Below are 16,783 nucleotides of genomic sequence, written 5' to 3'. Positions count from 1 at the left end.
ATATGCCCCTTAGAGAGGAGCAGTTTTTTTCACCGTGGCTTAGGGGGTGTTAATTTTTTTTAGCACCGGGGCGCAATATGTCTAAATGCGGTACTGGCTATATTCTTACGAATTACGATTGTTCATTATACAAATATGAGACAGTTGCAGAATATGCATCTTCAATTAAAACGACATTAGATAATGAATATTTCAAATTGTATAGATTATTGTTAATGCGTATTGAAAGATAAATTAAATAAAAATAATTTTCAGTTTGGCGTCCCTTCCGTGCTGGCATGCTGGGCAGTCGCCCAGGTCGCCCATAGCTTTCGCCGGCCCTGATTATAGGACATTACTCATTTTCTAAACAACCAAAAGTACATTTTACAAACCCACGTGAGTGGCTTGGCGTGGCGCGTTAGCTGCTACCAGTCGCGGAATGCGACTGGGAGTAAGTAACGGCCACAGCTACTAGATAACGGATGGGCCACCTGTGTTCATAATAGTTAAAACACTTACCCTAACACCGTAACAACCGTAAGAAAAATCTTCTGTACCAACCTCTTACTACTACGACAGTTCATAACCCCTATACTACAGCTAAGGATCTTAAATCGCTGGGCTTAAGATCAAAAAAAAAAAAAATGTGAAAACTGTTAATATTAATTACTAATTATTATATTTTATATTATTTTCAATTTAATCAATTAATTTAATTCAGTTTTCGACAAAATCAATTTTGTTTTTTCGGTGTAACTTGTAATTATATGCTCACACACCATTATAATAAACTAAAATTTTACAGAATAATAAACAACGGCCAGACTGTCGCTTGTAGAAATCGGTCGCATCAAATAAAACCATCAACAACGACAACTAAGATATCGACACACACTCCTAACAATATTACGTAGGATGTGTGTGACCTTATTTTATGCTGACGCCAAAGAATAATCTAGTTCCCAGGCCCACAATAATTTAGTGACAAAGCCAACCACCACTCTCTGGTCAGCATCCTCGCGTCCGTCTCTTAAATCAGTGCAAGAGCACCAACCACCAGAGTAACAACTTCTCAAGTACCAAAGAAACCGATTTCAACGAGCGACAACTGAACTTCTTATACAAGCAATAATCAGTGCGTTCGTTAATTCAATTTGTGTATTTGAAGTATTACTTTGTTTTATCTAAAACCTAAAACTCCTACAATATTGTCTACAAACAACTGCGAATCAGGCAAGGCATATAAAATAATATTTTATGTTGATTGCAGTTAATACATTCTATGTGCTTTTTTCCATAAAATTATATTGTACGGTGTATTTGATCTAATTCTCGAATACACGATCTCGAGAGCCCTCCGAACACCTGGAGGAAGGTAATAGCGTAATTTTACTACTCTAACTTTTACTATTTTAATATAACTATCGACAAGAGTCGTATTTATATTTATTTTTTATTTTATCTTATTTCTACATTATTACAAATTCAAAGAAAAATATTCGTAAATACATGACATTTTCACGGTTTATGAACATTACCAATATCTATATATGGTAACTTTTTAATTTTTTGACCTACTTCTAAGCATGAGAATATTTGGACTTTTCTTTATTAAAATCGTTATTCTTGGTCATTATTAATATGTAACTTCGTCCGAATTTGACCGGAAAATATCTATGAAAAAAACTGTGTTTTATACTTTTTAGATTTTTTGGTTACAGAATAAACTACTTACATGCAACCTTATTATAAATGTTCAATTTTTAGCTATAAAAGGTGAATATTTTAAAGTTAATAAGTACAACAATTTTGTCGAAATTCGAACAGCAATTAAAGTTATGGAATATTTTCTGCTATATTATTTTGGATGACAATATTTTTCGGCCGAAATACTGTTCGGAAAAAATATTTTCGGATATTTTACGCGCTCCTATACCTTTTATAATAGATTGATATTATTTTAGAATGGTTTTATTATTTTGATATTATTGGAAAAAAAATTCAAAAAAAGGTGGATAAGTGGATGTCGCTCTGCTGTACAGTAGGTTACAAGTGGGTCACTGTAATGGATGGTGTTAAATTTGAATTCAATGATATAATATCATTGTATAAGAAAAACGATTCTGAGCGAAAACGGTCAGTCAGCCTATGATATTACCAAGTATATTTGATGATATTATTGTGAATAAAGTAATTTATATATTGTTACCTATTTACGTGGAACCTTGTTTTAAATTTTCAATCCTTAGCCATAAAAGTTAAACATTTTATACATTTTTAACTACAAAATAATTAATAAATTATAAATTTGACAAATGTTGTCAACATTTGAACTTTAAATGCTTATAAAAAAAAATTGTGCCTATGTATTTTTAATATTTTTCAACTGCTATTAGAACGATATACCAGGAGCCGTATATTAAATTTTCACGACAAACTTATGAGTAATCTTATATTACATTTTAAAATCTTAGATTTAAAAAGAAAATTTTTTATGAATTCTCAACTCAAAATAATTTGCTAATTTTCGTGATTTTTCCGTATTTTGTCAAAATTTGAACTTTAAATGCTTATAAATAAAAACTGTGACCACGGATTTTTAATTTTTTTCATCTGCCTTTGAAACAATAACCTAGGAGCCTTCTATTAAATTTTCAAGCTATTTTACTCAACAGATAAAATTTTATTGATATTTATAGAAAAAAAAACTAAAAAAATTGAAAACTGACAATGTCCGTAAACAGCTCAAAAAGAGTCGAAATATTTTCAAAATTTTATGGTGTTTAGAAAATGCTAATATAAATATTGAGTCAAAATTTCATGTCCCTAGGGACACCCCCCCTAGAGTTACACCAAAAACCAAAATCGATTTTCTCGAAAACAGATTTTGCGTAAAAATTCCCGTTTTTCCTTAATTTTTCTTTTGTTTTTCACGTCGCTTTTGAAAACTACTGGGAAATTTTTACTTTTGACCTGCCAAAGTACCAACTAGATTCACTTTCCTATCAGAAAAGGATACTGTTGAAGAAAATCTAAGCATTTTTACTGTGATAAAAGGTGATGACAGACACAAAAATAAAAAAACACACATCATTGTAAAATCAATACATTCATCGTTCCACTCAGAATCTAAAATAAAATGCCTACCAGAAAGTTGAATTAAATTGTTATGAGTGTTTGAAGCTTACAAAATTCAAAAAAAAAAAAATGTATCACTACAACTTATATGATCTTTGTTACTTAACTATTATGTATTCACTGCACTATCACTATTATTAATATTATGCTAGGACTAATACCTTAAATTTAAATTAATATTCATGTCGAAGTACCTCCGATGGGAGGTCTCTTCCCTCAGTCACTTCTGTCTGTTTTTTTTTTGTTATTATCACTTAAGCTTATTGTTCTAATTGTAACAGATAGCGTAATAAAGAATTTTGTTAAAAAAAAAAAAAGCTTTCAGAAATAATTTATCAGAACTTTTTAATGTTAGTTTACGAATAAAATATCGATTGTAACAAATTATTGTAATTTATTGTAGTAGGCTTTTTCACAAACCAATTATTTTTTTATTGTGTAGGTTAAGTTATAGAATTTTTTTATATTTATGATATATTTCATTGAAACTATAAACAAAAATGTCAACAATTATTGAACAGTAATTGCTATTTTACCAAATAAAATATTTTGTCACCATCACATTATCTGTTTATAAGTATACAGTAGAAACTCGATTAATCGTCACTGTCGAGACCAGGACTATGAGGGTTAACCAAAATTCATAAAATGCGTTTAAAAAGATTTCAATGACAGAAATTATTAAAATCAAAAAACTTAACTAAAAAGACATAATAAATCAAATCAAACGATTACGCTTTAGGTTGGGTTAGGTCAACTTTTTATTAGAAAATGTTATATACCAACAATGATTAATTAATTTTATTTAAAATTAGAAACTACCACGCTGGCAATCAAATACACAAACAGCACGGATCTAAGGGTAAAACGTTAAATATCTAAATAGGTATGACGAAAAAAGTTCAAAATAATTATTGACTCCCCTAAGTACCAACTAGATTCACTTTCCTATCAAAAAAGTTACTGTTGAAGAAAATCCAAGCACTTTTACTGTCCTAAAAGGTGATGATTAAAAAATTAAAAAAATTAAAAAAAAACACACATCATTGTAAAATCAATACATTCATCGCTTCCCTCAGAATCTAAAATTCAATAATTGACATGTTTTATTATTAAAAATTATCTTCTGTCCCTTGATAGTGGAATTTTATATAGTTAACATTTTTTTGTATATATTTAAATCTCCCAATACCGTCATTACGGCCGAACCTAACATCAAGGACAAATTAACTTGATCTTGAAAATGTGATAAATGACTGCAAATATGAAGTCTAGAAAGAAAAACTTTTTAAAATAAAATTATTATATACCTTCTTAATATTAGTTGTTGATAGTTTATATTTTGTTATTTAAATTTTAATGTAATTTATTGTGTTAAAATCGAGAAAGATGAACATACCTATTACATTTTGTTTATAAATTAATTGCTTTTTAATTAACTTTACTACTGATAACTGATATTGTCTTGTTGGAGATGTGTTTAGAAATATGATGAACTTAAGGCTGATATCCGCATGTGTTGTCTCCGTCTTACAAGTGGGTAAGTTATAGCAAATTTTAAACTCGGCATGTAGCTTCGTTAGTTTATGAATTAGAGCAAATTAATCTCTAATAACATCTAAAGGTAAGATTGTTATCGCAAGTTATGAGTATTTTAAAATTATAATTTGTTTGTACATTTTAAAATACTCATAACTCACTTTAAAATTAAAATATAATAAAATGCCTATGTGGTTGTCTAGATAATAATCTTACCTTTAGATTTTATAAGAGATCAATTCGCTCTAATTTTTAAATTAAAGGAGCTACACGTGTTTTTCTAAATAAGTTATGTTATGCACTTGTAAGACGGAGACAACACATGCGAGTATCTTATTAATATAACCAACATTACTACTATACTGCTTGAAAAAATGTTAAAATTTGGGGGCCATAAATATTGTCTTGCGTTAGAGGTCTACTAAAAGTTAGTTGCGGCACTAACTTTTTTTCATTTTATTGGAGTTCCTACAAGTATAGGCTATATAGGGGCGAGGGCAGTGTTGGGTAGTAACATAACGAGAGTTATAATGCTTTACTGTAACGGCGTTACTTTGCTTGTAACGCGTTATGTAATTTCAATAGAATTATTTCCAAGTTACGAAAATGTAATGGAAGTTACTTTTGAAAAGTAATTTCTATAGAATAACGCGTTACAGTTTCGAATTATTAAGTACCTATTTGCCAATTGAAAAAAAATATATGTATAATGCGGGTATTATTATGTTTACCAATCGTATGCATATTTAATTTTAACTCGCAACAATTCAGTTTTCAATGGTTTTGACATTTGAAATGTCTAATTGCACCGTAAATCATGAGAACAGTTAATTAAATGTATTATCTATTAAGTAACTATTAAGTATTTATAACTATACAGGTTTTATAAAGAATTTGCTTGTTCAATTTGCCTGCAAAACATATTTGCCAAGAAATTAAAAATTTATTTTTTTTGTAACGAGAAAGTATAATGAGTTACTTTTCTATTTGAAAAGTAAAGTAATTTCATTACAATTTTATTTGAGTAACGGGTAAAGTAACTTAATTACATTTATCTCTTATTAACGAGTTAAGTAACTTAATTACTTTATAAAAGTAACTTACCCAACACTGGGCGAGGGGCCCCATAAAATATTTCGCATCAGGGCTCCACCAAACCTAGTTGCGGCACTGAATTACGCCGGCCGACTCTTTTTGGGTACCTAAACAAATTTAAAAATGTAGCAATATAAGGGACCTGCAGTTAACTTTTTTTAATTTTAAAAGTATTCTATAATTATAAATGTCAATTTTTTTATACGCGTTTTAAGTTCAAATTCTTTAGATATTTATCAAATTTGTGAAAATTTGCAAATTATTTTGTACGTAAAAATTCATAAAAATTGTACTTACCTATTATTCATGCCTGAGGTTTGAAAATTAAATTCAACATTGATTATAGTTTTATATAATATAATTTTAAAATTATTTGACGAAAAGCCACATACATTTTAATGAGTGATTAAATTTAAAATTTTGAAGTCATGGATTCATTTGTAAAATATCAAATTAAGTTATTAAGTTTAATCTTTGTAATTTAAAAAGTACCTATTAATTATAGAAACTTTACGCATCCCACTATTTCTAAAATAATCGTTGTGTATATAGGTACTAGTCAGTGAAATTTTAAAAATATCAAGACGAATTTGAAGTTATTATTTTACTTAATGGGTCATTGACATTTTTGAATTTATTAGTTTTTTTGTATTGATAAAAAACTTTATGTTTGATAAAAAAATGTTGAAAATGTAATACTAGATCTCACCTAATGTATCGCACATTATTGCTCTTACAGAAATTCAAAAATAATAAAATATATATTATATATGCACGACTTTTTCTTATAAGTGTTTGGACTGTTTGGAGTTTGGAGTTAAAACTTTCAACATTCATTAAAATCACGAACATTTTCAAACTATTTAATATAGTATAACTATTTAAGACGCTACACCCTCATGAAGTGTTGTCTCCGTCTTACAAATGTAAGTACAACATAGCAAAAACTGTTTTGCGCGGGATAGAACCACTCAGGTTGTAGGGGTAGTTAAGACTTCAAATTAATATACAATGTAGTTGAGGACATTATCTGTGAAAATATATCGTTTTTATTTTTTTGATATCACTTCAACGAAAAAAATTCTTATTGTTTCAAAATCAATTATTTTTGCGTTTTTCAAACTTCAATAACTTTTTTTGTAGTTCCTATAACGAAAAAATAATAACGATGTTTCATAGCCAAAGTTATCCTTTTTTTGTGGTGAAAATTTAGTTTCTTAGTTATTATAGTTATAACTTTAGCCTTCTCGGTTCTTTCCCGCGCCGTATTTAGTTACATACCTATATGACACACCCATTCACGCCGTAGTTCTACGCTAAATCTTTATCGTCTTAAAGTTAATATCAATAATAATATATGATATATTATTATTAATGAAATATGTACAAAATATTATTATAATGTTCAGAGGTGCCCATTATTTTCTTGAAGAATAAAATTAAAAATTAATATTGTCAATATAGATAACCTAACTATGCTATGTTTTCGGCGAAAATTAATTCAGTCGACGGAATTACTAATATTAAACACTAATACATTAGTAAAATAAATTACTATAGTAGAAATATATACTTATTAACAGGTGGGTACCTAGTTAATTTAGACTCTCTACACAACTTTGTTCAGAAATGTTTGTCGTATACAATGATTTATCATTGAATTCAAATTTATCATATTCATTACAGTCTACAGACTTACTCAATGACAAGGGTACATCTACTACTTAATTTTTTAATTTTAATATTTGCGTTTGTTCGTTAAGAATTTAAGAAAACAATAATCTAAATTCTGAAATTTATTTTGTATGGAAAGGCAAACAGCCACCCTTGACTTTTTCAAAACTTCCAGTCTTCATTAGTTTTTGTATATAATATAGAGTAGACTGGGTAAATATCAAGTGATGAAATTAATGTAATGAAACTACAGGAACTACTTACTAGGAGGTATTATTTAAGGGTTCACTTAAGTCACACACATTTTACTTTGGATAATTGGATCTCATTATAATTGAAAGATAATATTATTGATGGTCAATTTGTATTACATATTACATATAGGTATACATTATGTTATATCATATTATACTATAAACTTATATTATGAATTTATTAGTTTATCATCAATCATAGTAGGTATCTGAGATTTGGCCAGGTCGTTGAGGGTTGGTCAGTGGCGCAACTAGAGCTAAAATGTTGGGGGGCTATAGCCACCACCTGATATTACATGAAAAGTAACCCCACACCCCCATATTCACTTGAAAATGTAAAAAATAATTTAGAAATAAATCATAAAGTTTTTTCAAAAAAAAATAAAAATAAGAAATAGAGTTGAATTCTTAAAGACTTATTAATATTTTAGGTAACAATTGAATAATTTTTTTGGGTGTTAAACCAGCCCCAGCTTTTCTTTAGTTGTGCTTATATGGTTGGTAGATTAAGGTATTTTTGGAGATTTTTGTTGGTTACATACCAAGGGTCAGAGGTTATTAAGCGGAGGCAAATAGATTGAAACGATTGCAGGGTTTTGGAGTTTGACGGCTTGAAACTTAATTTCTATTTCTTACTCCGAGTGGACCAAACAATAATTTAAGTGTTATGGTTGCTACATAATAATATAATATATGTAAAGGATCCTAGAAAGTCTTAATATTCTTCTAGATGATATTATTATAAATGTCTGAAATGGATAAGTACATAAATTCAACTTACAATTATTGTTTCATTTTACTAATTAATTAGTCTAATATTTAATAATATATTATTCTCGTAATACCTAATGTAAAGTTTAAAATAAAGTATGTAGTTAATCAAATATATTATACACATATTCAGTTTTATCGCACTAAATTATCGAAATATTCATCAACCATTTCTACATAATTCACAAAGTTATAAAAATCGTCCATACTACTATATTTTTAAAATTTATAATTTGAGCTCGAAAAATATTGATAGCACGTAAAAATAACAAATTTATGTATCACTTAAGACTTAGGTGGCGGAATTTTAGCGCATAACATTATGTGTTTGTTTATAACCTATGTAATACATAAATATCACTGTGCAAGAGAAAATTGTTAAAAGAAATTATGTGTCACATAATTATGTCTTATGTGACACATAAAATGACTATGCATACGGGCATGAGTATCACACAAATTATTACACATTGAATACCTACTTATTCTAATTCTATCAATAATTACAATAACAGAAATGTGCATTTCATACAAAACTATAACCATTAACCACTATTATAAAAATTAGTGGATCTGATTTTAGTTCCTCAGATCTACGAGTCTGCAATATGAGTAGAGGACGTCATACCTGCCTGTGTTGTCTCCGTCTTACTATTCTAACGCATAATATAGGTAACAAAATGTACCTACAGCCTTCCGATTTTGTGTTGTTAGTTTAAATAGACCTATTATCAAACTTAAATGTAAGAACATTATCTGTATTCTCTCGTTTGTGTTCTACGATATTTTAATTTTTAAGTGAGTTTACTTATGGGTATGTAAAATATTAATATTTAAAAATGCTCATAATTAACAAAAAATTTTAAATATTATAAAAAAACCAACAAGAGAACACAGACAATGTTCTTACATTTAAGTTTGATAATAGGTCAATTCACTCTAATATTTAATTTAACAGTATACAATTGGAACTGCTGGACGTGTATTTTGCAATATTATGCGTTAGTAAGACGGAGACATTATATTATGCGGGTACGACGTTCTAAAATATTATCTACTTGTAAAACGTAAGTATTAATAAATAATAATAATTCAAAATCAGAAAATTTGATCACTCTTTATCACTTATAAGTTCCAATAGAAAGTACTCGCATTCAATTGAATTAATTTGCAACCAATACCAGGATAGTTAGGTAAGTTCTAACAACCAATAGGTATACATGCATTTATTTTATTACATCATATTTTACCATACATTATTTTTAGTAATTTTCTCTTTGCTATATTAAACAGTTTAGGTTCACACTACACAATAATAATAATAATTATAATAATAATAATAATAGTAATAGTAGGTAATAATAATTATATCAAATAATAAAAACAATTAAATACATGCGACTATGCGAGTATGGATTTTTTTAAAGAAAGTTTTTAGAATTAAGTTCTTTTTTAATTTTATAACAATAGATTTACTGTTATTATTTCAATTGACATGTAAAATGATCCATAAAATACCGTTGTTGATACATTAAACGTCTAACTTAAATATATTATTATATCTAGAATAATATTAAAAACTTGAATTATTATTTGTACTAAATTTTAAATAACGTATTATTATTTATTTTATTCATTAGCATACAACATTTGTATTGTCTAATTGATCATTATTGGTTCTGAATCATCGCCATTACAATCATTTGTTTTTGGTGTTTTTGTTTCTTCCTTTGGTTTTTTATATGATTCCCAGCTGCCATTTTCATGTATGATTATTTGAAAGTCATTTCCTGGAACGGATGGAGTATTGATAACATCCAAAAGGAACGAATCTAAAACCAATTCATCAACCAGTATGGGTATATTACAAACAGGGCATTTCCATGTTGGTTTTATTTTATTCAATGCAAATAATCCACGCAAATCAAAACTTTGTAAATGATTACATTTCATAGATCTTGCCGGTAATTTCATTTTTAATTTAGTTATTGGACACAGCAAAGATAAATCAAGAGTCGCCATATCACAACCATCTGCACCAGATTTTTCTATGGTATTTTTCAAAAATTCCGTGATCTTAGCTTTTGTGTTTAGTGTAATAGAACGTATTTTATTGTTAAATTGTACTTGTTTCACCAAATCTTCAATTGTTATTGACTCTACAATATTTATCACTATATAATATGGTGTTTTGCAATGAGGCCATAATATTGTGATTTTATTCTTAGTATCACTCAATAATTTAAAAACACTGCAATAATAATCAATAGGACTATTCTTGGCAGTGCCTTTGTGCGAATTGATATAAAACGTTATTGGTTCTGGTAATTCTTCCGACAGCTCACTCATCCCTAGCAGCTCTTTTCCAAATCGGATCTGCAATTGGACATTATTTTTTTTTTCGCTTATTATTTTTTCAATTAATTTTGGCAACTCAAACTCATACTCAATTATAGTGTGTTCTGAAAACAAAATAAAATATTTAATTTACCCACTTAAAAAAAAATTATTTTACTGTCATTGTTTTTTTTATTAGGTCTGTACCTTGTGGTTGTTTCAAACCAGGCTTATATATAGGAATACAATAAATAGCCTCCGGTTGAGCCATAAATTTATATACATATTTGTAAAATGGTAGAAGTTTGAATTGTACATTGTATTTTGGTTTGGGTATTGTGTTGATAATATAAGTATTAACTTTTTTACGGGGTTCTTCTTCAGCCATTTTGGAATGTTGTGACTTCTAATCTAAAATTAATCAACAATACAGTTTTACATAATTTTTTGAAATTTAATTTTACAAAATTAGTACAATATTAGATAGAAATCTAAATAAGATAATTTTTTCTGTCACACCAGAAACAATCATGCTAATAATGAAATATCAGCCTAGACTTATTATAGTTACATACAAAAACAATGTATAAATAATATTACTGGAAGTTTCTCCTTCTGTGTGGCATCCTAATTTTTATTGTAAAACTAAATAATTAGAGCTGTTAATTATTATAGTAATGTCTTATTGTTTATATAAAGAAGAAGTTATTAGAGACATAAAAGGCTCAGTCAAACAGAAATCAGGCAGCCAGGGTGTACGGATAGGTTAGGAGTTAAATAAAATGATTTTATTATTATTGATGAATAGTTCCATAATAGAACTACTAAATAATAAAATTCATTAGTGGAAATGTAACTTAAATTATGTAAGTTTAATTTAAAACTGAATGTTAATAATTCAACTAATTTTTATTCTACAAATTTAATAATAAATCAACATTTTATGCAATTGCACAAAACCGGAAATAAATAAAAAATATATATATTATAATTTATAATAATTTGTCACGATGAAACCAATTGTTTTGACCGTAGAAAAAAAGTAATTGAATGGTTTTTTTATAATAATATTATGTGTAATAATTTTCACAAATTGTAAAGTATAATTGTAGAATATTGAATCAATTTTTTCTTAGTTAGAAGAATTAAATTATATGATAATTGATAATTATTATTTTGGCAGGGTATAGTACATTATCTTTTAACAACGAAACTAGGTCATCTAAATCTAAATGATTACAAATATTTAAATACATCATAATTTCATGATGAAATCTTGTGGATATCGTTTAAAAATGTATTTAATTTTTATTTATTACCATGTGATAAATAAATAAAACAATTCTTCAAAATTGTAGTGTTAAAAGTACTAAAAGTTTTACATTTAAGATATAATTTTCTCTAAACACAAACATTTACCAAGCAATTATGTTGTACTATTGTGTACTTAAGTTTAGAATTTTAAAACTTAAAGTATTTATTAGGTTAGGTACCTATATAATAAATTCTGAATTCAATTTAATTTTATAAACTCTATTTTAATTTTTCAATACATACTCAGTAAAGGGTATGTAGCTGTAATTAAAATGTTCGCACACTTGGGCTACAATTCATACCTAACTAAAATATAAATTATCAACATTAAATTCATTCATATTTGGTAGGGGAGGGAATTTGTGGGTCTAGAATCACATTTTTTTCAAAAGGATCTTTTTAACTAAAATGGTTTTAGAATGCAAAGGCATATTTTTGAAGCTCACATTTAAGATTATACGATCAATACTGGCAATTCTTTTAAAGTAAAAGGTTCTAAATCACCAAAAATTAAATTATAAACACAATTTAATCAAATTGAAAACGCTCGGTTAATGAAACCAAATTATTAATAATATGTTAGTATGAAAAGGTTCTAATTAAATTAATCACTATCAATAGTACCTAAAAATTATTACATTAGTAGGGGCAGTTGCCCCCCCCCCCCCCCCCTTGAATTTATCTGGGTTGATTATCATAATTATTATTGATGATTTTAGTATTCTAAAAAAACTTAAAATTGCCCTACAATCCTAAATAGTGCACTAAATTATTTTTATTAAAGATTCTGAGTGAAACAAACGATGAATGTTTTGATTTTACAAAGATATGTGTTTTTTTTTATTTTTTTATTTTTGTGTTGTGTACACGATAAGTAGTCAAAATAATGCTTCAATTTTCAACTTCAGTATCTTGTTCGATGGGAAAGTGAATATTGTTGATGCATTGGGGAGGTCAAAATTCAAAATTCTTAATAGTTTTCAAAAGCGCCAGGAAAAACAATATAAAAATTAAGGAAAAACGGGAATTTTTACGCAAAATCAGTTTTTGACGGAATCGATTTTGGTTTTTGGTGTAACTCTAAAACAAATGAACGTATATACATGATATTTTCACTGGTTGTTTATACTCGCATTTTCTATAGGTACACTATAAAATGTTCAAAATATTTTGATTTGTTTTGAATTGTTTAGAAACATTTTCTGATTTTATTAGTCTTTTTTTCTACGAATGTCAATAAAACTTTATTTATTGGGCAAACAAGCTTGAAAATCTAGTACAAGGCTCCTACTATATTATTACAGTGACATTACAGTGAAAAATATTAAAACTCCTTAGTCACAGTTTTTATTTATAAGCATTTAACGTCCAAATCTTAACACGTCACAAAAATTAGCAAGAGTTGAGAATTCATAAAAATGTTTCTTTTTATATCTAAGATTTGAAAGTAATACAAGGTTCCTCATAAGTTTTTCTACCTTCATCAAAAAAAAAATGTCTACAAGCAAATCAAATTAAACTTTTATGAGCGTTTGAAATTCATATTTTTTTAACATTGGATATTTATTTAATTTTTCATGTAGCGATTTTGATTTTTATTGTTATTCAAAAACGAATAGGTTACTGTAGATACATGAAAATATCAATACAATTTTATTTGTTGGGTAAAATAGCGTGAAAATGTAATGCAAGGCTCCTGATATATATTGTTACAATAGCAGTTAAAAAATATCAAAAGTACATAGGCACAATTTTTTTAAAAGTTTTTTTGAATTTCATTTAAAGTTTAAATTTTGACAAAATTTAATAATTATTATGTTGTTTAAAATTTATAAAATGTTCAGGTTTTATAGTTAAGGATTTAAAATTTAAAAGAATGTTCCACATAAATAGGCAAATATATAAATTACTTCATTCACAATAATATCATCAAATATACTTAGTAATATCATAGGCTGACTGACTGTTTTTGCTCAGAATCGTTTTTCTTATACAATGATATTATATCATTAAATTCAAACTTAGCACCATCCATTACAGTAACCCACTTGTAACCTACTGAACATCAGAGCGACATCCAATTGCCTTTTTTTTTTAATATTAAAGATATACATTTTAAAATATATTCAGTATAAATTATAACATACATTTTAAACTTTTAAATGATTGTATAAACATTTTACAGACAAACCTTATTATTTGGACTATTTGTTACATTTACAAATTAACTATTTTTTTTCCATACCTATAGGTTTAGACTTTAGATCATATATTTATTATGAAATTCATTTAAAATTAAAAATTTTAATTTAGAATAAACTTCAAATTGCTCCAAAAATTTAAAATCTTCAAAAAATTCATTTAGGTATGTTAGAAAACGAGTATCGCATAGCTATATTTGGAAAACAATGAAAAGTGTATTGTAATCCCAACCTCAATCATTAGACCGTTATAATATAAAATATCATAAAATAAACTTTTTTTTATATTAAAAATAAAAACATTTTTTTTTTTTTTGCAGTTTGATTTTTATTACACTCATTTATTAACGTCAGAACTAAGAACATTGTTTTTATATATTATGAGATGTAGTAGTGGGACCAAGTTCAATATATACTGCAGTGTCAACTTAGTTTTTACTTTTTTAATAAAAAAATTAAATGTTCATAGATGGCATACCTAGTTTAAACTTTTCAAGTTTGTGGTATCAATGACTGAATAAGCAAAAAAAATGCATTTGATTATTTAAAATTATATAACAGTTATTTAAAAAGAATGCTGCGAGATTAAGTCTTAACTAACTATCTACATATAATTCATAAATATTTTTATATTCCTTGTCTATATGAAAGAAAACATGTCACAAATATACTTTATAACTAATAGGATAGTAATAAGGCAGTAAGGTACACTATAGCTGTAAATTAATTTATTATCTAATATATATTTTACAGGCAATGTGGAATACTGGGCATTGTGAACTCTACGGAATTCAGGAATGAATTATTTACAATGATGTGTGGTTTTTTAGAAATGTTTTGTGTTTTTACACGATAACTGATAAGTAATTGGAATAATGTTTCGATTTCAACTTCAGTATCATTTCTGGCGAGTAAGTGAATCTAGTTGGTAGGTACATACAATAGGTTTTTTTTTTTTTTTTTTTATTTGAAGTAATCTACAATCTATAAATGTTCTTAGTATAATAAGTAGGTTTTATGAGTGACAAGTAAGAATGATATAAATAATAAGATTAGGGAAGATATCCAGTGGTAACAATAGTAGTTACAATAGGTAAAAAATGTATAATAATTTTCAAAAGTGATAGAAAAAAATAATTAAAAACGGTAGTGTTTACTCAAAATCGATTTTGGTTTTTAGTAAAAAAAATGAGTGACAGTACTAAGTTTTCTACGCAACATCAACTTTCTTATTTTGTTTTATGTTGTTTTTAATCATAATATCCAGTTTTCGATTTTTATTAGTATTTTTAGTCCACAAAAAAATTTTTGCTCGTTTAAAAAACGTAAAATTGTAATACAAGGTTCCTCACAAATTTGTGGAAATTTAAAAAAAAAGTTCCACGATAATTTTTTATGAGCATCTGAAGTTAAAATGTTGACAAAATTCGTCTAAATCACGAACATTTACAAATTATTTTGAGTTAGATATTCATAAATATTTTTATTATTAATCTAAGATTTTAAAATTAAATGCAAGATTCCTCAAGGACTGGAGATAACGGGATGGAATAATATATTATAAGTATATTGTTGATTTTTAAGCGAAAGTAATATACCTGTCGTCAGAGGAAAACGGCTAAGGTCAAAATACGACACCCAAACTAACGTGTTCCCAGGGCCGGATCAAGCAAAGATAGTGAACTAGGCAAAATCAAATTTTGCCGCCCCAAACAATATAATATTATCAGTATTTTGAAAATACCGCCCTCTTACTAAAGTGCTGCTTAAGTGCCGCCCTAAGCGTGGGCCTATGTCGCTTACCCCTTGAGCAGGGACTGCGCGTTCCTGTACGAACTAGACGAGAAAATTTGTTCTGAGCTGTTTTTGTCGTATATATAGCTGCGGCCAGCAGTACAATATTATAATGATTAGGTAGTGTACTTTATAATAGGTGGGTACGAAAAATAATGGAAAATTACGCGGAACAAGTGGGAGCACACCTCCATTTTCGGGATAATATGCTGCAGACTGTGGAGACTTAGCGATCGATCTCGCAGTGGTAGCCATTTTGATTGGGAGACCGCGTCTAAACAGCTGCGGTAACAAAAGAGATTGGACCGGGACGGGTATTCCCAAAAGACACTATCGTACAAAAAAGTCACTATAATAATGGTCGAAAACCCATCATGTAAGTACCTTTGAAAAAAGTGGAAAATGGCTACAGCAGAGATGTTTGCGGCTGGGCCCTGCAGATACGGCGTACGCTTGACAGACGGAGCAGCAATCGAGTGCGGGGATACAAGTCCCAGTGCGGTTATTCTGAACGGGTGGTCACCAGTGAAACGGCGACGATGCACTGGCAAAGGTGTAACAAAAATATTGATTTTGATATGTCTGGAAAGATGTCCACGGCGCGTTGTCTTGAACAGGTAGTTGGTTGAAACTGGATGTCCTGACGCTGGACCAGCAGAGAGGCAAACTAACTACAGAGCAGAG

At 27.9% G+C, this 16,783-nt stretch overlaps 1 protein-coding gene across 1 annotated transcript; it reads right to left on the bottom strand.

Moving 5' to 3' along the window:
* Positions 1-9,738: 9,738 nt before the first annotated feature.
* Positions 9,739-16,783, bottom strand: LOC132936446 (uncharacterized). The gene is made up of 3 exons (XM_061003179.1): positions 16,484-16,783; positions 10,998-11,201; positions 9,739-10,915 (listed from the first exon to the last, which is right to left on the bottom strand). Exons 2-3 carry the CDS (start codon positions 11,176-11,178, stop codon positions 10,113-10,115), a joined length of 984 nt encoding a protein of 327 aa, XP_060859162.1. The 5' UTR covers positions 11,179-11,201; positions 16,484-16,783; the 3' UTR covers positions 9,739-10,112.

The sequence above is a fragment of the Metopolophium dirhodum genome, chromosome 1 (assembly GCF_019925205.1).
Source record: "Metopolophium dirhodum isolate CAU chromosome 1, ASM1992520v1, whole genome shotgun sequence".
NCBI lineage: Eukaryota > Metazoa > Arthropoda > Insecta > Hemiptera > Aphididae > Metopolophium > Metopolophium dirhodum.
Note: the sequence above shows the minus strand (reverse complement) of the source record. Positions and strands in the feature narration are given on the sequence as shown.